General features: G+C 35.4%; 1 protein-coding gene and 1 pseudogene across 1 annotated transcript in view; one reads left to right on the top strand and one right to left on the bottom strand.

Moving 5' to 3' along the window:
- The window catches only part of UBL3 (ubiquitin like 3), an 83656-nt gene extending 57777 nt beyond the window's left edge, over positions 1-25879 (top strand). The window contains exons 2-5 of the mRNA XM_012474131.3: positions 14038-14146; positions 19012-19098; positions 23472-23549; positions 23849-25879. Of these exons, the coding sequence (XP_012329554.1) occupies positions 14038-14146; positions 19012-19098; positions 23472-23549; positions 23849-23901 (327 nt within the window). The 3' untranslated portion in view covers positions 23902-25879. The remainder of the gene's footprint in view (positions 1-14037; positions 14147-19011; positions 19099-23471; positions 23550-23848) is intronic.
- LOC105732117 (anamorsin-like) lies at positions 3278-4230 on the bottom strand (annotated as a pseudogene).
- Positions 25880-26513: the final 634 nt, after the last annotated feature.

Here is a 26513-nt window from a genome sequence, read left to right as displayed (position 1 = left end):
TAAATAATTCCTCATTAAGCTCCACCTCCATCCCCTGGCAGCTTCGTTGCTTGAATTTTTTAACCCATTTCCAAACTTATTTCACAGTAATTAAGAATTCTTTTTCTCTTAGCATCTACTTACATTCCCTAGAAATTCCATGGATCAGAGAAATGCAGGATTAGTTTTCAGTTAGTATGTAGCAGATTAATGAAGGAATATTTTGTCTCAAAAGTTGTGTAAATCCTAAGAGAAAATAAGCTTTTTTGGAGAGGCTATTTGAATAACATAGAAACTGAATATTTAGAAAGAAATAGGAGGAGTTTTGAGAGGGTGTTTTGGGGTGGCATCAAACAAACTATGCTGGAACAAGCCCTGACCTAGGAGGGAAGAAATCCAGGTTCTAGCTAGCCTCTGAGGGCCTCTCTGCCCTGATCTTTTCCTTATCTATTAACTGGATGAATTCTGAGACTCCTAGTTTTAAAAATTGTTCTGTGTTGAATGATTGAGGAATACTGTGAAAGGCATAGAATGTAAAGTAGTACTGAGAATTTGATAATAGCATAGAATAAGTAGGAGGGAGGGAATCTGGGAATTGACACAACAAAGGAGCAGACATCTCAACGCGGGGCGGGGGATATTGTGGAAGGCTCAAATAATGGCAAAGCCAAGACAAATAAGTGTAGACATAAAAGATTTATCCTGTACCATACCTGGATTTATTGGCGTAACTAGATGGTTAAGAGAGAAGAAAAAGTACTATATAGTAGGTGCTGGAAATGTGCTGTGCACTTCTAGAACTATTCAAAGGAAAACTGGTGCTTAGTTGGTCTTCGATAATTACAAGTTCTCTTCCCTATAATTTCGTGCTGTCTTAGCCAAAAAACTTTCACCATCATGCCCCCACTAATGGAAGGTGGACAGAGGAAATAGAATTGTCATTTTCCTGAAGTATATGAAGCTGTATCATGAATATAGGGAAAAACATCTACTCTTCCCCTCCCTGCTGTCCTCTCTAGTGTTGTGCCTTTACCATTTCCCTTTCTTCTGTCTTAGTTTAATATCTTCAGTGTATGGGTGACAGAGACAGTTGTACTGACTTAATTTATTGAGCCATGTGACCTAAAGTTATCTTCCCCAAAACAAAGGTTTCTCTAGAAACCAATCCAGTGCCCTAGAGAGAATACTTTTGAATTCATTCAAATGTATTACTTAGTTGATAGTATGTATAGAAAACTAAAGGGCTACCTTTGCACACTGAAATCAAGTTAAAGCAGTTACCTTGTATCCCAGATGCAAGACTTAAAGGGATATCCTATAGTCAGGTTTTAAAGTGATACAGACCATAATTTAGTTTCAGAATCAATATGTTCTGTAAGCTTACAAGATTTTGAACTTGCAAAAAAAAGAAGTAATTTTAAGAATAATTTGCAAGAATTCTCAAGAAAAATATACTGTTGGTCTTCTCATGAAATTTTAAATTTATCAAAGTTTCCCAAACTGAAAGTAAATGTACATTTTAAAGTACTAAAGGAAAGAACATTATATAGTTAGCGTTTACTAAACTGATGATGGATATGATGATTATAATAGATAATTTGTGATAATATCTATTAGGGACTTATGTGCTAGGTACTAAATGCTTTATTAATTGTGAGTTTTATATTTTTATTCCAAAATGTGTTTATAAGAACCCAAAGTCTTCTTTGTTTCTTCACCGATGAGGAAAAAAAAAAAACCAGTTTACATAGAAAGCAAGTAGGCTAATTCACTATTACTGTTCATTTATCTCTATAACCCAACAGCTTTTTGTTCTCATTGAGTGTTCTCCCAAAAATATTTTAACTAATAAGTAGTTGAATGGTTTCTATAATTCAAAAATTATTAAATGTTGCTTTGGAATGTAGTTTTCCACCTACATTTTAAAATGAGTTAAAATGTTCTGGAAGTTCACATTGTAAGTACATGAGATGTTGTAAAAGTTTTATTTGGGAACTTAAGCTAGAGGACTCTCTGACCTCTCTTATCTACCTCATGGGGTAGGTAAATGTTTCCACAAGTAAAAGCAAGGAATCACACTGAGTGTTCTACCTTTAAGGATTTAATTTTAATATTTAATAAATATTAGAATCTACATCATACTAAATGCTAAACAGAATATAGGAAAAGATCCCATAGCTTCTTCCATCCATTTAGCAAATCTAAATAAATGTACCTTAGTTGACGACTTCTTGCCTTTAGTCTACTGAATATACAAGTAAATTCATAGTTAGGAATTCAGATGCATTTTCTTTTCTTTCTTTCTTTTTTTTTTTTTTTTAACCAATTGAACACTTTACTAGTAAAATATGAAAATCCAGGTCTCTAAATCCACATAATTTCTCCAAATACTTGGCAAGATTGATCCCAAGTCCGTACAGGTGAGTAACAAGAAGAAAGAGGTCTCTGCTCAGAAAGATTTATTGTTGGTTAAGAGTTCTGCCCTGCTTCCCTCTAAATGCTCACCAACCTGGGCTCTTCTAAAGTGGACAGACAGGCCCTATTCTAAGCGTGGGACTGGTCCCATTTGTGTGTGACACTAAGTTCTTCCAATGGTCCAAACTGAGCATGGATGACTATGCAACATCACACACAAATGCACATCCCCTCTCTTTACAAGACATGCAGAATCTCAAGATATCTCAAGATATGCAGCAAGTTTAATACCTGAAGGTTAACAGAAATGACAATAAGACACAGATGCAGTGCTATAGTAAAATGGGGTTGGGGGTGGAATCAGGCAAAGGGACACTGAGTATCATCACAGCAACCAGTGAGTGACTCCTCTGGTGCCCTGAGGAGGTTGTGAGACACTTGACTTGTGTCACAAAGAATGGAATAAACTAACAACTCTGAAAGACAAGCAGGTGGCGGCACTGCTGAGATGAGACTCAGGGCAGGGGCCTGGAGCTCTGCCACAGAGTGTTAATGCTCAAGGATGTCTGGGCTCAAGAGTGTTCTGGTCAGCATTTTAACAGAAGAAGGACTTCTTCAGGACACACTCCCTTCTATTAACATGAGGTGAAGAAACCCATCCCATTCTGGGTAACCAGGCCCCATAATACCTTGGTGTTTTGATACACAGCAGCACTACACACAACTGTACCCACAAGCCAGCTTCACTCTGCTAAGCACCCACTCTGCAAACGGATCTCAAACAGAGTGAACAAATCCAGAGGAGGCGGGAGGAGCCACGGTGGTGGGATGTGAGAGACAGGAGTTGGCTGGAGGAGTAGATGTGTCCCATGTTGGGTCCCTCCTAGGCATCGTGAAGATTGCTATCGCTTAGAAGCACCTTTTCCCCAGGTTTGAAGGCTGGCACCCCAAGGTAGGGGCAGCTGGCACAGCGGAAGGCATCACCCAGGTAGCAGTTTCCACAAGCCAACTTTGGTTGGGAGCTCATCTATTCCCTTGACTTCTCTTTCCAATTCTTCAGCAAGGCCACAGGGGCAGTTCTTGCAGGCCTTCCTCTTTTTCCCTTTCCCACAAGCAGCAGCCCGCAGGGAAGCCAGATCTGGCTTCTTCAAATCTTCTAGATCCAGCAGCTCACCTGAGTCAGTGAGATCCATGCTGTCGTCCTCCGTATCATTGGCTGAGAATGTCCGCAGCTTGGCAGCAGGGTCCACAGCAGGCTTCACTGAAGGAGATGACTTCTTGGTGATGGAAAGCTTAAGCTGACTAGGAGAACCCACTTCAAAGTTTGGTTTTTTGCCTGTGATCTGAACAAACAGTAGACTGTCACTTTCATGACCCAGGTGTTCTCAAACAGACTGTACTTCCTCGGGGCTTAAGGGCTCCTGCTGCACCTCTTTCACTTCTGCAAGACCAGAAAGAGTCAGGGCTGAACACAGCTTAGATGCTGTCTTCACTTTGCTATTGTTATCTACAGCTGTCTCTACTGGCTCTTTCAGAAAAAGACATCCACCAGGCCGAAGGATCTGGGTGATTTCAGCCAAAATCTCAGCACTGTGCAGATTGGTGCTTCCCGGGACTAAACCCGACAGAATAATGTCAAAGCTGGATTCCTTGTGGGCAGACTGTAACAGCTGGTTGATGTTTTCCACAGACACGCAGCCTTCATTGCCAGTTAACACTTGAAGCTTATCCACCAGATCTTTCAGAGCTTCCACTGGGGATGACTTATCCCAGATCACTGCCACAAACTGGCCAGCAAAAATCCCCAAATCTGCCATTCCTGCAGTGCAGTACTGATAGACCCGAAAACTGCTGCCGCCTGGGCTCACTCCTAGTTTCTCCTCAGCAGTCGACCCCACGCCTTGCCCAGATGCATTTTCTTATAGGTTAAAATCTGTTTTCACGGATGGCTGAAATTACTTCTTAGCAAATATGATTGCTGCCCCATTTCAATGGGAGAGAGAAATGGTTTCTTGACGTCTCCAATTCTATTTTGAAATTCTTTTTCTACTCTTTTTTTCAAAAATTGGGTTATTATTTCATCCAGGATAATTAGACTCCAAAACATTTATGAATGTCATTCCCTCTCAAACATCTGTAAGCAAGAGTGTGTGATTTGAAGTAGAGAGTGAGGGGTGCAAAGCACTCTAGGCAGAAGGAACAACCTGTGTAAAGGCCTTGGGGCAAGTAAGAACTTAGCAGTTTTGACCAAAAGACCCCTGTGGTTGGAGCCTAGTGAGGGCAAGAGTGGTGGAGATGATGTTGGAGAATAAGCAGGCCCATATAGAGACCATGGTAAGGAATTGTTGGGTCAGCTGGTCTTTAGCAGAGTGATAAGGTAGCCAGGTGCTGTAAGCTCAGATGTACCTGGACTCAGGTATCAGCTTATCTATTTACTAGACTCTCTAACCTCTGTCCCACAACTCTAGAATGGGATAGTAATACCTTTTTCAGAGATGGGCTAGGTAGAGTAACCAAGTGCAGTAGCTGAAATATACTAAGCCACTCAATAAATGGCAAGCTATTATTTTTACTTTTTATAACTCACTGTTCCATAGCCTACTTTGGAATCTCAGACCCATAGCTGCTTCCTTTTTATTATTTTTAAAATTCATCCAGCAAATATTTATCAAGCACTTGAAATTATATATCCTAACTATTTCTCCCTCACATAGTTACCTGTTTGTATTTCTCTCATAGCTTCAAGGTTATGACATTTTCAGGGAATTTCACATTAACCTTTTGCAATCCAGGTACTAAGCAGTGTCTGTTTTAGAAAATGTTTGAATAAATGAATAAATAAAAGAAAGTTTATGAAATACATAATCACCATATTTTAGCATTGCAATTGTTTGAATAATTTTTATTCCAAATCAGTCTTTCATAGGAAAATGAACACATCTCTTACTCCTTCTTTGTTTCTTTTACAGTACAGTTAACAAAAATTCAAAATATGCCCTTTATGAATTCATAACTCTTGAAAACGTTTACTTTAAAATTTACATATTAAAATAAGTTAACTGATAGGTTTATATCTTTTTTCTAGATCAAGTAGCTGTTTTAATACATTAGTTTTTTTTTTTTTTTTTTTTTTTTTTTTTTTTTTGAGACGGAGTCTCGCTCTTGTTACCCAGGCTGGAGTGCAATGGCGCGATCTCGGCTCACCGCAACCTCCGCCTCCTGGGTTCAGGCAATTCTCCTGCCTCAGCCTCCTGAGTAGCTGGGATTACAGGCACGCGCCACCGTGCCCAGCTAATTTTTTTGTATTAGTAGAGACGGGGTTTCACAATGTTGACCAGGATGGTCTCGATCTCTTGACCTCGTGATCCACCCGCCTCGGCCTCCCAAAGTGCTGGGATTACAGGCTTGAGAATACATTAGTTTTTTAAAACACTATTCATTTTCAAATGCAAATAAGAAAAATAACCAGAGAACGACATAAACACAATTAGAAAGTTGAGCACTTTAAAAAAAATCTTTTTGTTTTGAGATAATTATAAATTAACATGCAGTTTTCAGAAATAATACAGTGAAATCCCAAATACTGTTCACCCAGTTTTTCGTAATTGTAACATCTTACATAATCACTGTGCAGTATCACAAGAAATTGGTAATGATAAAATTCACAGACTTTATTCATATTTGTCCAGTGTTATATAAATTTATGTTTGTGTATATATATTTAGTTTTATCACAGATAGATTCTTGTCCCAACTACCACAGCCAAAATACAGGACAGTTCCATCACAAGCATTCTTTGTGCTACCCTTTTATAGGCACAGATAGTAACCCTTCCTGTCTCCCCACTTCCAGCCTGGCCATCACTAATTCATTCTCCATCTCTATAATTTTGTAATTTTAAGAATATTATATAAGTGGAATCATGTAGTATGTTACCTTTTTGCAATTGACTTTTTTCACTAAGCATAATTCCCTTGATATAAGTTGGGATTGAAAAAAAAAAAAAGATTTGCAAAAAGCGTCTAATACCTTTCCTACTGGCCACCTGCTTGTTGCTGCCAATTAGCAAAGGAGGGAGAAATGAGCAGTAGAAAGGCAAAGGATGTTTCTGTTGATGGTTTTCCCTAAGGAAGACTGGCATGTGAAGTAGAGTATCCCAGTACTCATTTTATTCTTAAGAGATTCTCAGAGCAGAAGTGGGAATTCTTTTTCTGATCAACCTATTTGTCTTTTGGTAGAAAACAGTCTTTTTAAAGGACATGGTCCATCTCCATAATTATCTTTTATATCCAAAGACCGTTCTGGTCAGTTCCATCTTCCATCCTCCCTCTTTCTTTCATTTTTTTCATCCTGACCAATTCAAAACATATTATTGTATAAACTAAATTCTATATGAGATTTCCCCAAATTGATATATAACAAATAGAAATGGCAGTTTAACTAAAAATGATTCTAACTTGAAATTACACGCATTGAAGAGTTCTTGTTGTATATATCAGCCTTACAGGAAATCATCATGGTAGTTCTGCCTAATAGTCTTTTTTTGATTTGTTTTGCCTCAGAAGTAATTATAAAAAATATATAATTCATTTGGATGATCTAAATGCCATCTCTCAGGAATTTTACTACATAATAGCTCCATCTCATACCAAGTCAGAGTCCTTAGTACCAGTTTCCTTTTAGAAAAGTACGTACACAAAGTATATGTATACTACATTTTAAGCTGTAAATAATTCTTCTTATTATTTTTTTTTGAGATGGAGTTTCACTCTTGTTACCCAGGCTGGAGTGCAATGGCGCGATCTCGGCTCACTGCAATCTCCACCTCCTAGGTTCAAGCAATTCTCCTGCCTCAGCCTCCTGACTAGCTGGGACTACAGGCGCATGCCACCATGCCCAGCTAATTTTTGTATTTTTAGTAGAGATGGGGTTTCACCATATTGACCAGGATGGTCTCGATCTCTTGACCTCGTGATCCTCCCGCCTCAGCCTCCCAAAGTGCTGGGACTATAGGCATGAGCCACTGCAACCAGGTGGCAGTAATTTTTATTTTTAACCCATTGTTGATGTGTCAAGGATCCCACTACCCTACAAGCAGAGGTTTTTAAGTGTATTTTATACTTAGACTTAGCTTGGCTTCAAAGAAGTAAAAAGGTCTTTCATTAATAAATATTTAAATAATAAGTACTTAATATTTTAAAGGAAATTAGCTCACATTTGTAGAAATTGTCATACATTTACTGACAGGAGCTACAATTGACACTATTTATCTGAATAAGCCCTGGAAGATTCTTACCATAATACAAGAACAATTAACTAATAACCAGCTGGGATTTCCAGTTTATCTGCATCATTGCTTTCAAGAGTTCTTCTAAAGGAAATTACGGGAATCTAGTGTCTTCCTCCATCTGTCTTACGGTCCTAACATATACTTGACAACATACTGAGGCAGATTCATGGCTCTAGTCTAGCAGCAAGTTTGTCTTATAGATATAAGCATAGGCCCAAGTTAAGACCTATCTGTTAATCTTCCATATCTGTTAACCTAGTCTTTATCTTTATTTGATAAGTAGGCCCAAATGTAGATGTTAATATGGTAGCTTACAATTAATTTTACTTTTCAAAATACCTTACTAAATGACAGCACTTATGTTAACTGTGGTATGTTGCTGACAGTAAAGATCCAGAGCCCAAAACAAATGAAAGATTGAGGTGTTTACACATTTTATCTATCTGTATGACCGTAGCACTACCAAGAAAAAATTATTATCCATTCCTTTTCTACATACTACACCACCCATTTGATACAGTGCCCCCAGAATGCTGAAACCTAAGTTTGAATCGTCTCTGACCTTTCTAGTCGGCACTTTCACTTGCATCTTGAAACTGAAAAAAAACAGAAATATTAGTTAGCACTTACTGACTGAGTACCTACTACATGCCAGACACTGATCCAGGCACTGGATGTTTCAGGCAAGAGTTACTTTACTCAACAATGTAGTGTGGGTTTATTGCTGCTTTTTTCAATTTTGGATGTAAGCTTCTTTCCTGAAGCAGTTTTACTGTAAAACTTGATAAATTTTTAGACTTACGTATTTACGCAGTTGTCATTTTCTCCCCCTTCTCCACCTAGAAAGGTGATTAGGTTTCCTCTGAGTAGGAGATTTTGAAATCTTACCCTGTTTTTTGTTCTCATTTTGTAACCCCAAACCACTTTCAAACTCTACCGTGAGTTAAACTCAAATGTTATCTGGAACTAGGCAGTTTCCTGAGTGTCTGAAGCAGACCAGGGTGGATAAGGAGGGAGTAGTAGGGTCTGTGTCAAACCGAAGATTCATAACTACCTATAAACATTGAAATAATATTTTTTAAACTTGGTTCAACACATTTAGAGGCTACAAGTTTCCAACATTCTGAACATCTAGATAAATATGAACTCTTTAGACCATTGATTTTTGAAATATGAAAGTGTAATATCAGTTTATTGGCAACTGTGATGTGTGTTAGTTTTAAAATAGGAAATACTGAGAATTTTGTGGCATGAACCCAGACAGTTAAATTTATGGAGTGTGGTATGTGTGTATTGTTTTGTTTTGTCTTGTTTTGGTTTTTAAGCTTGTAAGAGGAAAAAAGAAATTGGGAATGTTCAAAGATAATTTCTTCAGCCAGACGTCTACAACAGAAGGTCTTAGGTTCAATAACTAGTCTTCAGAGGATCCATGAATATCTTGTAACTTCATTTTTAAATGTTGTATTTCTATATTTCTGTGCTTAATGTTTTCTATAAAAAGTAGACTTTGTTGATTTATTTTTATTTTATATTTTTAGAGATAGGGTTTCATTCTGTCACCCAGGCTGGAGTGCAATGGCATAATCATTGCTCACTGTATCCCCACAGCCTCAAACTCCTGGATTCAAGCAATCCTCCTGCCTCAGACTGCAGAGTAGCTAGGACTGTAGGCGTGTGCCTCACCTGGCTTATTTTTTTAAATTTTTTGTAGAGACAGGGTCTCACTTTGTTGCCCAGGCTGGTCTTGAACTCCTGGCCTCAAGCTGTCCTCCTGCTTCAGTCCCCCAAAGTGCTGGGATTACAGCCATGAGCCAATGCACCTGGCCAACTTTATTTTTAGAGCAGTTCTAGTTTCACAGCAAAATTGAAAAGGTGGCAGTTTCCCATTTACTTCACCCCTGCCCCCATGCATACATGGCCTCCCCTATTATTAGCATTCCCCCACCAGATCGGTATATTTTTTACAATTGATATGCTTATTAACTTTTTATTTTATAGTCTCGAATGTCTATTTAAGAAAATCATTTCTGTTTCTTTGAGAGCCCATACCAATACAGTACTAATAGCTTTAATGTTTTTAAAATATTAAGTTTATTACAAATATCCTGAATTGATTGAATACTCTTTGAATTAAATGTTATTCTATTTTAAAAGTAATATAGACTTAATGTAAAAATTAGAAAATTCACACAAAGAAGAAACTAAAGACAGAATGTGTACTGTTATATTTGATACATATCCTTCAAGACTTTAGTTTGTACATATATATGTGTCAGATATACACATCAGTGCTATTGATGTATAAACAAAGTTCTGCTTTGTATTTTAGGTTTTTAAACTGTCAGAAGCGCTATGTATGTATGTGTGTATGTATTTATGTATATGTGTAGAGACAGTTTCACTCTTGTTGCCCCAGTTTTTAAACTGTCAGAAGCACTATTTATTTATTTATTTTAGAGAGTTTTGCTCTTGTTGCCCAGGCTGGAGTGCAATGGTGCGATCTCAGCTCACTACAACCTCCGCCTCCTGGATTCAAGAGATTTTCCTGCCTCAGCCTCCCAAGTAGCTGGGATTACAAGTGCACACCACCACTCTCGGCTAATGTTTTGTATTTTTATTAGAGACAGGGTTTCACCAGGTTGGCCAGACTGGTCTCGAACTCCTGACCTCAGGTGATCCATCTGCCTCGACCTCCCAAAGTGCTGAGATTACAGGCATGAGCCACCATGCGTGACTAGCACTTTTATTTAATTCAAAGTTATAAACTTATAGATTGCTGAACCAGAGAGGCAAGAAACCAAGTTGCTGTAATAAAACATTTTGGCAAGAGGGTCCTGATTTCTATATGGAATGACAGAAAAACAAGGTAGAAAAATTTGTCACTGAAGATAGAAAATATAGGATAGTTAAATGTAATCTTAGTTACACCTTTTCTCAACCTTATTAGTAAACAGTTTACTTGTTTAGCAACCCATGAATATATTCTATATTTTCTAGCCTCTTACAGCACAGCAAAGGAATTTATAACACAAAAGTTGAATGAACAAGATGTTTTTACATTGAAGTAATTTAGTTTTTATGTTGATTTTTTTTTTGTCAGTCTTCTCACCATAGTTTCTATTTTATCAAAAGCTGCTTCCCATTTTAAAGGCAGCTTCACATGTCTCATTTTATATTTGTCTTTGTTAGAGTAGTGTATTTTCAACTCAGGCTGCCACAGCAAAATACAATAGACAGGCAAAATACCATTGCCTTCCTGCTGTCCCCACTTGGAGGGGAGGAAGAGAGAGGGAGAGAGAGCACAGGAGCTGAGCTATTTCTCTTCTTATAAGGCCGCAGTTATACAGACAAGGATCCCACCCTTACAATCTTGCTTTAACCTTAATGAACTATGCAAGACCCTATCCTCCAGCTACAGTCACTTTGGGAGTATTCAATATAGAGATTTTGGGGAGACATGAGTCAGTCCATAGCAAATAGGCATGTGTTCTTTTGTTCCCACAATATGGTTTTTTACCTGGCTGCTTTCTCTCATTTAATATATTGTGGCTGTCTTTTCATGTCAGATCATACAGATCTTTATCTCATGTCATTTAACAGTTGCATGGATTTCCATGGTAAGGATATACCATCATTTATTTTCCTATTTCCATATTGATAAACATCAGGGAAAATCAAAAGTAGGCTTTGGTGTCACCTTTACAGTCCTAAAGACTAAATCTATTTCCTTTTGTTGTTTTAAAATACTGTAATTTGAGTAAAAGCCCAATGGAAATTAATTTTAAGCTTAAAAAATTTTAAGAAGTAGTAAGTTCACATGATTTGCATAACTTTTAATTAGGAAGCTTGAATTTAATTATATTTTTTCTAGTTAAACACAAGCGGCTGAACTATTAGGGATAGAATTTCTTGGCCATTAATGACTGAATAACCTTAAAGATTGCATGTAAGTTCACAGGGTAATGTGTATTTATTATTCATACTTAAAGAGAAAGCCATGAGTAGTAATGTATCTGTGTTGCATACATGTTAGGTTCCTTGCTTGAAGAATTGCTGACTACTTACTTGCTATAGGAAATAAATAAGGTGGTTCTTTTGTAGAATGTAATCATTCTTGCAAACTACTACTTGAATTTGTTGAAGTGGAGCTCAACAAGGTTTTTTGGATCACTTTTTTACTGTAACATGATTTTATTAGATCTCTTCTTGTATTTAGCTATTTGGTATAATTTCATTCTAATTAGGAAAAGCAGCAAGAAATTCTTAATGGACATATTTGAAAGGGCTTTTCACCTGGAATGTAGATTTTTTTCTTTTATCTTTTAAAAAACCTTTAATTGAAATATGTAGCTAGAATACAAGTTCTAATATGAAATCTACTTCCATTCCATATAATATGAAATTCAGTTACTACTGAATCCAGAATTGTGTTTACAACTTTTTATAGGGGAGATATTTTATAGCTTTCAACAAAATTTTCAAACAACAAATTTTCAAATTGATGAGGTGCTGGGAGTGACATTGGCCATGGTGGTAGTGAAGATAGTAAATCAGTGAGTGACTGCTGTAATAGGCACCAATTTATTCATTGTAGACTCTAACATCTTAAAGATCTTCTGGTATTTTTAATTAAAAAAAAATTAGTAACTGAAAAGGAGAGCTTGGGTAACCTGGGACCTGGCACAATTCAAACTGGTACAATGAGATTCTCTGTTCTTTATATATAAAGAAAGTAGGCTAGATTGCCTTATCCCAGGGCTCGGCTCTGGACTGGACCCAACTCTTAGTAAGATCTTACTCTTTTAACAAAAGCCAGGAGTAATAGAAACAATACTTGTATTTCTGTGACTTACAGGGCAATACATAGATATGGTGTTTTTAAAAAATAATTATAACAGATAAAAATTAAACATTTGAGAAATATATTAACAATGTTATAAGCAAATATATGTTGACTTGGAAATGTGAAGCCAGTAGATCTCAAATACTTTAATTCTACTATCCCCCATATGGTTTTCACTGAGGATGAATTTATATCCTTTGTCCCATGTGTCCCACCCTACTCCCCCTAAAAAAATATATGGTCATGCAGTTGGGACTAAAATAGCTACTATTATTGATTCCTCCTTTAACCATGATAAAAGTCTTTAAAATTAAAGTTTCTTGGCCAGGCTCGGTGGCTTACACCTGTAATCCCAACACTTTGGGAGGCTGAGGTGGGCAGATCACTTGAGATCAGGAGTTCAAGACCAGCCTGGCCAACATGGCGAAACCTCATCTCTACTAAAAACACAAAACTTAGCAGGGCGTGGTGGTGGGCACCTGTAATCCCAGCTACTTGGGAGGCTGAGGCAGGAGAATCGATTGAGCTCGGGAGGCAGAGGTTGCAGTGAGCCAAGATTGTACCACTACACTCCAGCCTAGGTGACAGAGCAGAGACTCTGTCTCAAAAAAAAAAAAAAAATATATATATATATATATACACACACACACACACACACACACATATATATACATATATATATACACATATATATAGTGTTAATTTGTTTAGGTTTTAATTTTCATAGGATAAAAAGTTGTATATAGTTTATTTTTTTTTAATTTTTTTAAGAAGTAGAGTATCAGGTGGGACGCGGTGGCTCATGCCTGTAATCTCAGCACTTTGAGAGGCCGAGGTAGATTGATCACCTGAGGTCAGGAGTTCAAAACCAGCCTGACCAACATGGAGAAACCCCATCTCTACTAAAAATACAAAATTAACTGAGTGTGATGGTGCATACCTGTAATCCCAGCTACTCGGGAGGAGAATCACTTGAACCCAGGAGGCAGAGGTTGTGGTGAGCCGAGATCCGTTGCATTCCAGCCTGGGCAACAAGAGTGAAACTCTGTCTCAAAAAAAAAAAAAAAAAAAGTAGAGTATCAACTAAATTTTTTCTGTTAGTGATGAGATCTGCAGTGCCAACATTTTTATTAATTTTGAGTAAAAATGTACGTTCTATAATAACAGTGATAACTTGTAAAAGTTCCATTCTGAACATTGTTGGAGTAATTAAAAGCATAATGAATTTTGGTTTTCCTAAGTTCATTTATTATGGCAAATACGTTACACACATACACACACACACACACACACACACACACACACACACACCCCTTAAATAATAGGAAATAAAATCAAATATCAAGTTCTCATTCTTTTAAAAAAAGTTTTATAGAATTTAATCAAATAAAAATCACGATATGGTATTGGTAATAATTTAGAATGTGACTGAAATGAAAAGCCAGTGGGTCTTCTTTTTAACTTAAAAAATTTTTAGATGTATACTAAAATAATCATTGTCTTATTTCAGATAAATTTGCGCCTCATTTTGGTAAGCGGAAAAACAAAAGAGTTCCTGTTTTCTCCTAACGATTCTGCTTCTGACATTGCAAAGCATGTATATGACAATTGGCCAATGGGTGAGTGATATTTTTCTCTTGAGCATGAATAATGTTGATTCTTTATGCCCTACCTTGTCTCACAAACATTTTGAAACTGTTATAAATATGTAACTTTTAAAAGAACAACCAAAACTTGAGAGTATAAGGCTCAGATTTAGAGGATCATTGTATTCTTCCTTATCTTGCTCTTCAGCTGTCTCATTCCCAAATGGTAAAGGAGCCCAGGATGCAATGGCTCTGCTTCTGTCTTAGAACTGTTTAAATGTAAGTGAACACACTTAAAAAAAACTATTTTTGTTTTTGAGATGGAATCTCACTCTGTTGCCAGGCTGCAGTGCAGTGGCGCCATTTTGGCTCACTACCACCTCTGGCTCACTGCAACCTCCACCTCCCAGGGTCAAGTGATTCTCCTGCCTCAGCTTCTGGAGTAGCTGGAACTACAGGCACACGCCACCACACCCAGCTAATTTTTGTATTTTTAGTAGAGACGGGGTTTCACCATGTTGGCCAGGATGGTCTCGATCTCTTGACCTTGTGATCTGCTCGCCTCGGCCTCCCAAAGTGCTGGGATTACAGACATGAGCCACCACCCTGGCCAGCTAAAAAATATTTTTAATAAAGAAAAATGCAGCCAGGGATGGTGGCTCATACCTGTAATCCCAGCACTTTGGGAGACCAAGGCAGGAGGATTGCTTGAAGCTAGGAGTTTGCGACCAGCCTGTGCAACATAGCAAGACATCATCTCTACTAAAAATTTAAAAATTAGCCAGGCATGGCAGCACATGCCTGTAGTCCCAGCTACTTGGGAGGCTGAAGCAGGAGGATCACTTGAGGCTAGGAGTTTGAGGCTGCCATGAGCAATTATCACACCACTACACTCCTGCCTGGGCAACAGAGCAAGACCTTGTCTCAAAAAAAAAAGAAAAGAAAAGAAAAGAAAAAACACGAAATAGTGAATATACACACACCTTCATATCAATAAACACATCTTTACCAAAACACAAAGTAAGAGGAAAGAACCACTATTTTTAACAGATAATAATACATTCTCTATGATCTTCTTTAGTCTATTTAAAATTGAGTTTGAAACAAAGTTAACTTCTAATTCATGTCAGTTCTTATGTTCTCTGAACTTCTACAAGGTCATGATTAATGTCCGTCTGTGCTTTGCATTTTTAAGCCAGTAACCATAATAGTCTTGTAAAATGTGTGTGTTATTTCTTCCTTTCTCTGATTTTTTATATAATGCTAAGACTGTTGGCTGGGTGTGGTGGCTTAATGTCTATAATCCCAGCACTTTAGGAGGCCGAGGCAGGCAGATCACTTGAGGTCAAAGAGTTCAAGACCAGCCTGGCCAACATGGTGAAACGCTGTCTCTACTAAAAATAGAAAATTTAGCAGGGTGTGGTGGTGTGCCCCTGTAATCCCAGCTGCTCAGCGGGGTAAGGCAGGAGAATCTCTTGAACCCAAGAGGCAGAGGTTGCAGTGAACCAAGATCACACCTCTGCACACTCCAACCTGGGTGACGACAGAGCAAGACTCTGTCAGGAAGAAGGGAAAAAAAAAAAATCCTTGCCTTCCTCAAATGAATCTGTGGTTTATTTTCTTCCTTTGAACTTCCCTAAATGTCATCTTGATCCTATGTCATGTATCATAGTGATAGGATTTTTTTCAGCTGATTTCACTTAATTTTATTAGCAGAAGCAATTTGAACTTTTAAAGGACAAGACTCGTTTTGGCAACATAGTATATATACACAATGAATCAATTAGGTCAGTGTTTCTCAACCTTAAATAATATATTGAACTTTTCTAGAGGAAGACAATTCTTGTAGATCTCTAGTGCTGACTTACATTATTTTTATTATAATGTGTATTTTAAAATGTGGAAATGTAAACCCAAACTCTTTATTCTTGTTAACTCATGTACACAATCATAAAAATAAAGATCGATTCAGAAAATGCAAATATAACTCTGAAACTCATATAATATATATATATAAATATAATTTGAAACTCATGTTCAAATTAACAACATTAATGTGCTAGATGAAGTATGTTTGCCAAAGCCTACTCACTGCTTACCCCATGAATACTGTTGAGTTTGTCATGCCTGTGTTCCTACATAGTGTTTGATGACCAAGTTACCTGTAGAGTCACCATAAAACCTTTATTTATACAGTATAACATTGTCATTCAGTTTTCTCTTAGATAGAATGCATCATTTGCCTGTTAAGGGAACCTCTGTTCTTATCTCTTTAGCCTCTTAATTAAAGGATTACTGAGTGCTTGGCACCAGTATAATCATAAATTTAATACACACGTGAGTACTAAAATCCCAAGGCTGCACTTGGTTATAAAGTGACTATTTAAATCATCTACATAATCTCTTCCAGATTTCATAAACATTACAGATTTTACAGATTTTAATTAAAATGAAAATAGAATTTAAAACTTATTGAAAAGGACTTTTAGACCCTAATAACATGTCTTTGTGGATTCATAGGCCTAAATTTAAGAAATACTAATTTACACAAATACTTTCAACTACTGGATCTTTCCTCCCATTAGTAACCAGGGCTAGTTTCTAAATCAGGGAGATAGTGAAGCTATAAAGGTTATAGCTAAGAAGGAATTTTACAAAAGCTAAAGAAGACTAAATTTGGGCTCTAAGAATATTGGCTATTCTTTATAGCCAGGCAGGAATAGATAACTATCAGTATGAAAAGCATTTTAAAATATCTGAGAGTAATGTTGTTCTAAGTGAGATACAAAAGATAACACAAGGCAAAAAAGGGTAGTCACTCTGAAATATATTTTATCTGGGCAATATTTTAATGAGGTAAAATAAATACTTTTACTTTCATAATTACTTAGATATTAAAATTAATTTAAATTTTTAAAAAAGATCCCAATTAAAGGTAAGCAAAAATCAAGTATAAGTCTTTGCCATAAATAGAATCCCAAATGAACAAACCATCTACCAGTACTGAAAATTGATTCTATCAGTGGATTTTCCCTTATTTAAAAAAAAAAAAAAAAATTCTGATTCCCAGTATTTCCACAGGTTGCCACATCTATTCGGCAGTTTTAGATACTGCAAGGAATAAAGAGAAATACTTTAATTTTTATTTTATATAAAGTATTTAAATTAAAAATCTAAGTATATTGTATCACATAACATTATAAAGATCAGCAAACGTAAATACTTATTGATTCTAATAACAAATGTGTGGCAAATATTAAATCAATAAAAGAAAATACTTTGTGCAATTTACTTGTTGAAAGAATTAGTTTTTCTTAGTATACCCTTATGTTATTTAGTGGAAATATTACTGACAGGTGGAATAGTTAGACACATAGCTGTTACTGGATCAAAGGTTCAAAAAAATCTGTTACACTTAGGATATGTTAATAACACCTGAAATTCTTCATTTAAGCTATATTCTAAGGTTTCTCTAAATTTCAGATCCTTGGAGAGGGGAGAGAGATAGCATATTATACTGGTGGGTGTGTACCTGGAAATCATGACACTCTGTATAAGATAATGAAACATGCATGTGGCTTCAGGTTTCTGCATCTCAAAAAAATTTTTCAAGTATTTTTAGAATATTAGTCTTTGTTTCCTGTGAATTAAACAATTACTGTTATTTACCTTTTTATCTATGGAGCACTTCCATCTTGACCAGAAGTACTCTATTAAACAATAATTTAGGAAGTGATGAATTCAAATCAATTCATACTATAGTGTTAGAGACATTTGATCTTTCTTCCAGAATAGGAGGGACCTGGGAGCAATGGGATCAGAAGGCAACAAAGGCTTGCTGAAGAGAGAAGGGGAAACAGACTAAAGGCGTGGGGCGGGGGCAGGAAATGATTGGGATTCATTTCTCCTCTAACGATTTCTGCTGTGCCTAAGTCACCTAGAGGCAATGGTTTTATCAAATTCATATTCATCATTTTGAACAGTCAAAAAATAAAAGTTAAAAAAAAAATCTGTAATTACTTCCTTTCTCTTCTATCACTCTCTCTTTTCAGAATACTTTTTGTGTTGACCATTATCCCTTTCTATAGGAAACAAACATATTAGAATTATTGATAAAAAAGACAAAGGAATTCTCATATCATTAATAAAATCAAAGGTTAAATTGTTACATCTACAAGCTCATGAAAATTACTAACCCTTACCCTCTCATAACACCAGTGTCCTTAAATCTTTATTTCAATGGAGTGGTTTCCATATTTTACTATAATATAAATTACAGGCTGAAGTTAAATATTCTGTTACCTATTCTGCCTGCTAATTTGTCTTTTGATTTTCTTTGTACACTTTTCTGGCTTTCATATTTGTACAGTACCTCCTAATACATATTATTTTTTGGGTTTCTTCTAAGTCTTCATTTTGGGTGAGGTGAACTAAAGTTGTATCTTCTCTAATGTTTACTAACTTACTTCAAAAAGACAGTAAGATAATAAATCAACATTATCCAAAAGTAAATACTTAATTTTTTTGTTATTCTCAGTATCAATATATTAATTGTTTTTTACATCTTTGTTAAGCCTGCTGTTTTTTACTACTCGGTAGGTCTTTCCCAACTCATTTGTGTTAACTTTGTAAACTTGGGGACTACAATTTGGTACATTTTAGTATTCTTTAAGAAGCAAAAACAAGTCTTTTTGTAGCTCTTGCTACTTAACAAGAAGAGTAAGCAAGAACCAAGGTTGTGGTGAATATATGAATAGTTACTGTTTTGAATAGTTGGAAGCTCCAAGAGTCTTCTTTGTATTCTAACTGATTTGGGCCTGAATTTTTAAAACAATGGGTATTGGTACCCTAATTATTTTGTTAGAATATACCTAACCAGTTCACTGGATTCTTTTCAGACTGGGAAGAAGAACAGGTCAGCAGTCCAAATATTCTACGACTTATTTATCAAGGACGATTTCTGCATGGAAATGTCACTTTAGGAGGTAACAGCCACCTTTGTAATGGGATTTAATGTCTGTCTCTTGGTAGCATGATTCGTTTTAAATGCTAATGTCTTTGAATTTACTAAAAAAAGGATAAATTCAAACTGAATTCTTCCTATTTCTGGTATGCCTACTCCTTCATATTGTATATTCTGTTAAATTTAATTTGAGGACTGTAATAAGTGTTTACTACCTTGTGAAATAAACTCTATCCCAGTATACGTAGGATTCTGGACCTACTATTTTATAAATGTAATGTTATTATATTTCTGAATAATGTAATTCAGATATAGTATTTTAAACCTAAGACTGGACATACAAACTAGGAAAAATTTATGATAGTTTTCAGATATATGAAGGAATGTTTTCAGATGTTTCTATCTGACACAATTACTAATCATGTGAGAATAAAAGTAAGTGGCTGACATTAGGGCAACATTTTAGTGTAGTAGCTGAAGGAACAGATTTTGGAATTAGATTGTTTAAGTTATGTGTTAGCTTCATTACTTTCTGGCTGTGTAAACCTTGGGCAAGTGACTTAACCAACCTGTGTTCCAGTTTCCTCATCAGTAAAATGGGATTACAGTAGTGCCTACCTCATAGGTTAAGAAAGGGTAAATTAGTTTATATAATCAAAGTGCTTGAGTGCATAAATTGTGCTTGGCACATAGTAAACACCTTAATTGTTAGCTATTATTGTTCTTTATCTATGATTGCAGGAATGTAGCTCAATAGTGCCCCCTTATGGGGTACATTTTCTACCATCAACAGGATTTGTTTTATTTTGCATATAGGTATTTCAAATATATTCAGATAAGTGGAAATTTATAGGCAAATGAAATGATCTATTTAAATATATATTTATTCCACTAAATGTAGTCTGAATTTTCCCCTCTAAAGCTAATATTTAATCTATTTTTCCTTAAAGGTCTAATATTTACATTTATTCATTCAGCTATATTTATTAAATTCTTATGTGCCAACACTGTGCTCAGCACTTGGGAATACAGGATTGAATAAGACAGAAGCTCTCCCTTGAGGATGTTCTAGTATTACACAGGACAAACAGATAAAATCCACTGGTAAAAATACTGGGCGATAAGGGCTAAAGTAGATGAATGGAAATGATTTTATGGCAGTATCACGGAAGTAAAAAATTTCGGGATATAATCTCACACTGAGTTTCACTAGTAGAAGTATAACTGGTCTAAAAAAAATGCTGCTGTCTACCAAGAGATATCTGGTACTTTAAAATACAGCTTTTTTTATTTATAGCTCTTTTTATAGCTTTTGTGTAAATAGACAAGACCAACTCTTAATGCTCTTAATATAAGAAATGACTATAAGCTCCCTGGCTATATCGTACATTCATTAAGGATGGGGCCATGTTGTAGTCTTTGTAAAATTCTCTATGGCTCATACAAGATCTTATGTGAATTAAAAATTGGTAAACGATGGTTGAATTTAATCTATTGATTATATGAGTGAACCTTGAAATGCTTCATTTCCTTTTGAGTATTGATCTATGTGAGCAATTTCCCACCAACTGCATTCCTTAATTGTCTTTTCTGTTGTGACCTCAAAGTTTGAACTTCACATTAAAAATCATAGAATTTGTTAAAAATCTAAATTATTGATTCATTTCCACTAAAGTATAAATTTTTACCAGTATTTTTTTTGAAATTTGTTTTAGAATAATTAACAGTTTTACTTATGTAATTATTATTGTCATTCTGTGTTGCTGTCCTTCTTTTCAAAAACAATAAATTATCTCTGGCCTTAGTGATTTAGACAGCTTAGAAGCATGGCCTGGACCTCCACGTTAATCATTGTAGCTGTGTGTTTGAGCAAGTTTGGATAACAACATTAAACTATTTGTCTTTTGGGTCTCAGATTTTCTTTTTAGCCTCCCTGTGTCCTTCAATGTGAATAATAAAGAAGATAGCACACAGGGAAATGCAACCGTCTTTAAATATTTGAGTGGCTGGTGTGGAAGAAGGCTTTGCGTGGCCCTAGAACTTGCTCTATATAGCCCTGTGAATTAGACTTAGAATCAATAACTGGAAATCAAAGACAGTTTTCTATTCAATATAGGAAAGAATATGTGAACACATTGAACTACCTAAAGAAAGAATAGACTGCCAGAGAAAGTTAGTGAGATCCTTGTTATAGGTGGTGGTCAAGCAGTGAGTTACCCCTATGTAATGGGTATACAGCCATGAGTGGAATTCAGCCATTATGCGGACAGTTAAAGCAGGAAGCCTGGGCCTTCTCTGCCATTCTTGAATTGAATCCCCCTTTTGAGATGAACCTTTATAGTCAGAGAGAGTTTCAGTTCATTAAAGGAAATGTGTGACAGCAGCCTTGTTAATTGGAGGGTGAAGAAGATGATCAGCTAGAGCTTTGGCATTCAATATGTCCCAGATTAGCATTTCCAAAAACGTGGTTCTGAAATAGTGGGCATGAGACTCATCTAGGATACTTATTTTAAAATGCAGATTTCTGCATGCCCTCTGTCTCCAACCCCCATCTCCTAATTTTACTACTGAATTGAATTCCTGGGTGATTTTTATATATGCTAAAGGTTGAAAACCTCTATTCTGGATATTGTACGAGTGTCATAGGAGAAAGCAGAAGCACCCACAGTGAAAAGAAGAGAATGCATTTTAGATTCTGGTATTCCTCTTCTTTCACATTTTTAAATATTATTAACATCAATACCTACTATTTCTAGTTAAAATTCAGATGGAGAAGAAAGATAACAGCTCCCATGCATTACATTTGTAACTTCAAATGGTAAGCCTCTCAGGAGCTCTCTAGGCCTGTCTGACATTTTTTTACATTTATATCTCAGTTCACCCACCTTTTTTCTCAGATTCATTTTCCTTGGTATCTCAAAATGCTGATGGTAGTATACACTGAATGCTTTCTTTGTGCCAAGCTCTGGGCAAAGCACTTTGCTTGGATTGTTTCATTTAATGGACACAGCTGTAAAGGGCAGGTAATAGAATTAGTATCTCCAGTTCAGTTGAGGAAACAGAAGCTTAGAGAGGGTAAGTAATTATCTGAGAGTTACACAGTTGGAAGTAGCAGAATTGAAAATTTTGAATCCAGGTCGGTCTATTATTAGAGTCAAGAGGATGGGTATCAGAATGATACACAGCTTGGTATGTGCGCATTTTAAGTTCAGTTCAAGGTTTAAACTGTTGATCAGGCTTCCCCAAGTATTTAATGAAAATTTTAGTAACATAAAGTCTTATTTACATTTTAATTTAAGTCAGGCCTAGGAAGTTATTCTAAAAGCCTCCCTTTTTTCATTATGTATTTGTGGGCCATGGTGCTTCATTTGAATATCAGAGGTTTAAAGTGTAGACCAGATAATGGCTGGCTAACTTTTAAATAAGATGAGAACTCACCTTGAACATATGAAATAGTAGTAGTATTGAAGATAATTATGATTCTCTTAAAAATCTGCATGTTAACCATCATCCTATAGAGCAAGTTTTAAAAAGCAGGCAGCTGGAGGATCATTCTTGCTAAATAATAATCACAAGCGTTACATCAGTTTGTAGTTTTTGAAGAGGAGGTAGTTTGAGATGTCAGAACTAAAATATCACAACTATAGAAACAGTTCTAGAAGTTAAATACACCAGCTGCTTCTGATTTTATACACAGAGTAACAAAGGGATTTACCATGAAACTCGGTGTTTGTATTTGCCTTAGTGGACATGGGTGTGTATTATATGTCTGAAATATTTCATAATAAAATTTATTAAATTTATGAGTGAAAAAAATGTCAAAAGACTTGATTAGGAAACAATGATTATTGATAATGCCAAGACAGTGATTATTTTAACCTAATCTTTTTAAGAAAATTCTAATGGACAAACACAGGAGTGAGAATAAATGTTTAAAATCAAGTTAGTTTCTTGCATTTCTACATGATAGTAGCCTGTTTAGTGCAGTAATTTTATTAGGCAATTGACAAGTAATTAGATTTAGAAATGAATATCTATTAATTAAACTTTTCCCTAATCTAGAAAAGAATTCTTTTAAAAAAATTTTTAATTTTTTCTCCTCTAAAGGTAGTCTCTGATATTAGCCAATTGCATACTTTTTCTTTTGTCATTTCTTAAATAATAGAGATAAATGTGTCAAGCAAATGGCTATAACTCTGAAGAATAATTTTTAAATTTTAAATGTTTTTTTCTGATAATATTAATCTAATTTTGTAAAGGTACTCTGAATTGAGAAGTTCAATCTGTTGAGGAAGTCATAAAAAGGCAATCAATTTTTAAAATGGGTTTAAATCTGGTTAGTGATTTTAATAGGTCGATATACGTGTAACTAATCGTCTTCTGCTTTTCACATAGCATTAAAACTTCCTTTTGGCAAAACAACAGTGATGCATTTGGTGGCCAGAGAGACGTTGCCAGAGCCAAACTCTCAAGGTAAGCCATGCAGTGGAAAAGTGTCTCAGTTGATGCACAAAGATAGGCATTCAAAAACTCTGGGTTTTTCTTGGACATTCTGAGGGAAGGGAAGTTTGCATGAATAGAGATTGTCAAGCAAGTAACCAGACATTTTTGAAACATGCTAAAATTAAAAGAACATTTATTACAGCTTCCTAATTTTGAAAAATGCAAACATTTTTAAAAACCCAAAACTACTTCCTACACTTGATTGCCTAGCCCCTTTCCCCTCCAGTTCTAGAATTTTTATAAATGAGGCTCTTCTTGGTTTTCTCTAGGTCAGAGGAATCGTGAAAAGACTGGAGAGAGTAATTGTTGTGTAATCCTGTAAACACTGTCTGCCTAGTGTGATGTGATATAGTCTTTGTCTTTCATGCTGCTGGGACAGAAAAGACCCGACATTGCTTCAGAAACCGTTCAGAACAGTCTGCCTGTAAATCCATGGAACTGAGTTATCACATGAACACTGTCAGCTTTTCTCATGAAAGTAAAAAGAACCCAAGAACATTTTTCACTATGATTTTTTATTTCTTATATTTTTATGTTGAGCCGTTTTAAAACACATTGGTTTTTGAATGCAGTCAGTCTCCAGGGGAAAAACTAACAAGTTATCTTTCGTAGCAGAAACCATTTTGCTGCCACAAAATTTTCATCATCAGAACTAATAAATCAAGTGTTCCAAATACAATTTGCACTAAAAAAGATTGACATTATTTTCCTCATCAGCTGAATTTATAACAGTTTATGGTACCTAGAAATATATATATATAATTCCACACTAGAAGACACTCAGCAATTAATGAAGTTAATTACTGGGCAAACTTGAGAGGAAAAAATGGAAAAGAAACTAAAATGTTGGGTGAATTCTACCAAAGTCAGCCGTGGTGGCTGCACCGGCACAGAATACTAAACTGAGTGTGACTATTTTCACTGCAACAAATGAAAAAATGTGCCTGTTTAAAGCACTCAGTAGAGGGCTGATTTTTTCCTTTAAGACATGCACTCTTGAATCCTACAGTAACTGAGTGCTTGTTTAGACAGCACAAGAAGAGGTGAGAGTGCGACTCCTAGCCTTAATGTGGGAGGGTAGTTCCAGTTACTCATCGGCTTTCATTATTGTGCAGAAATACTAGAAAACCTCATTGATCAATTTTATGTATTTGAGTATCAGCGAATTGAAATTTTCCATAATTATCGTTAATTTGTAACCACATCCAGTGTCATGCTTACTCCTTAGAGAGTTCAGATGAATTCTTAAAATTAAAAAAAAAAAACTCCATAGTTCTAATTTTGTTTCTTTATATAGTTTGCATTTGATATTAGTGCTTGCAATTGTATTAAAATCAAAAGCTGATTTTTATGGCATACACAAATAGGAATGCCACTTTTTCTTTTACTTTGTACCAATAATTTAAACATTGATATGCTAAAAACAATTTGCACAGCACTAAAGCATGAGCTAGTTTCATCTAAACCTGTAAAAATATGAAAGATTTTATATTTTTTCACTGGGAAGAAATTCTTCCTGGATGAAATTACAAATATGTGTAGAATATATTTAATAAAAAACTTATAAAATACCTAACTATAGGACTTAAATATAGATTGGCGTGTAGTATATAGAACAATATTCCATATAAATAACTTTAGCCTCTATAAAAATGAAGTTGCAGGCTGACATTACATTCTGTACTTACTAAGTGTCAACAGCCCTTACAAACATTAAATGTAAATGGTTTCAAATGGTCAACATTGTTTAAATGTAATCGGGTTATTTTATTCATTGTTAATGCTTTGATGAAAAGGCTTTATATGCAGTAGATCTACAGAAATATTGTTCATACTGATCAGAATTAAATTTGTATAGAGCAGAGTTTTAAAACAAATGTAAATAGCACTAAACATTTTCTTTCTGCAACCTGTACTTATAGATTCTTCCTGTAAACTAAATAAAAACAAAAAATCATAGTGTATTTTGGTGGTAATTTTAAAGGTCTTGATTAGGTCAATAATTGTTTAAGCACTGTCTCATTCTTTTATTTCTTAAGCTTTTAAAATTCATTTAATTAATATTCTGTTTTTGGTTTGGGGAGTATTCCCAATGTATTTTTGATATTTAACCTGGTTAATTTGTACACAGTCACAACAATGGATAGAATTATGTAGTTTCTGTTATCACTAAAATGTTATATTCAAGAGATGTTAAATATTTATATGCTTTGTTGACTAGCTGAAATGTGAATTCTGTTAGTGTTGACTAAAGAATCTGGTAGTTGCTTAATTGGGCAATTAAACAATTTATGGCTCTATTCTTTTGTAAAACAAACTAGTAATTTTAATACCTATTTTCATTCTAATTACTTTTTTTTTAAGTTGAAGACTATCAGTTAATTAAGATTTTGTTTTTATGATGGTTAAAAATAATTCTCTCTTGATTTTTCAACATATTTTTCTGTGTTCTCTCAGATTATATATTTCCCTCAATTTAGAGATTTTGATGTGGGATAAACTGTTTCACTAGTAGAGAAAGAATTGTGTTGCTTAATACCTAATATCATAGTTGTACAAAATGAAAAAAGAATAAAAGTAGCAGTAAAATTATATACTGAAAACACCAAAAATTTAGATGCCTTAATAGTATATATGTGAAAATACTCAGCTGTCCCTTTAAAAATAATTCCTTGGACTGCCTGATGGTTAGAATATGATTACTCATATCCAAGGCTACTTTTGAATATCCCTCTGCCAAAAATACAACTCACTTGTCTAAAGGTGAGAGCTGCACAGATCCAGTGATGTACATAAAGCCTGAAGGATGAGCCTGTGTCCCTGCCTGACACTGGTGTCTCACTCATCTCTTTTACCTAAATTGTCCTAAACGTTGTCAGGTGTTCTGGACAAGGCAAAGCTTTTCTTCTTTATTAAAACCTCAGCATGTGTCCC

Source organism: Aotus nancymaae, unplaced genomic scaffold (genome assembly GCF_030222135.1).
Source record: "Aotus nancymaae isolate 86718 unplaced genomic scaffold, 86718_ANA_hifiasm-v0.15.2.pri h1tg000043l, whole genome shotgun sequence".
NCBI classification, from domain to species: Eukaryota; Metazoa; Chordata; class Mammalia; order Primates; family Aotidae; genus Aotus; species Aotus nancymaae.
This window is presented reverse-complemented; position numbering and strand designations above follow the sequence as displayed.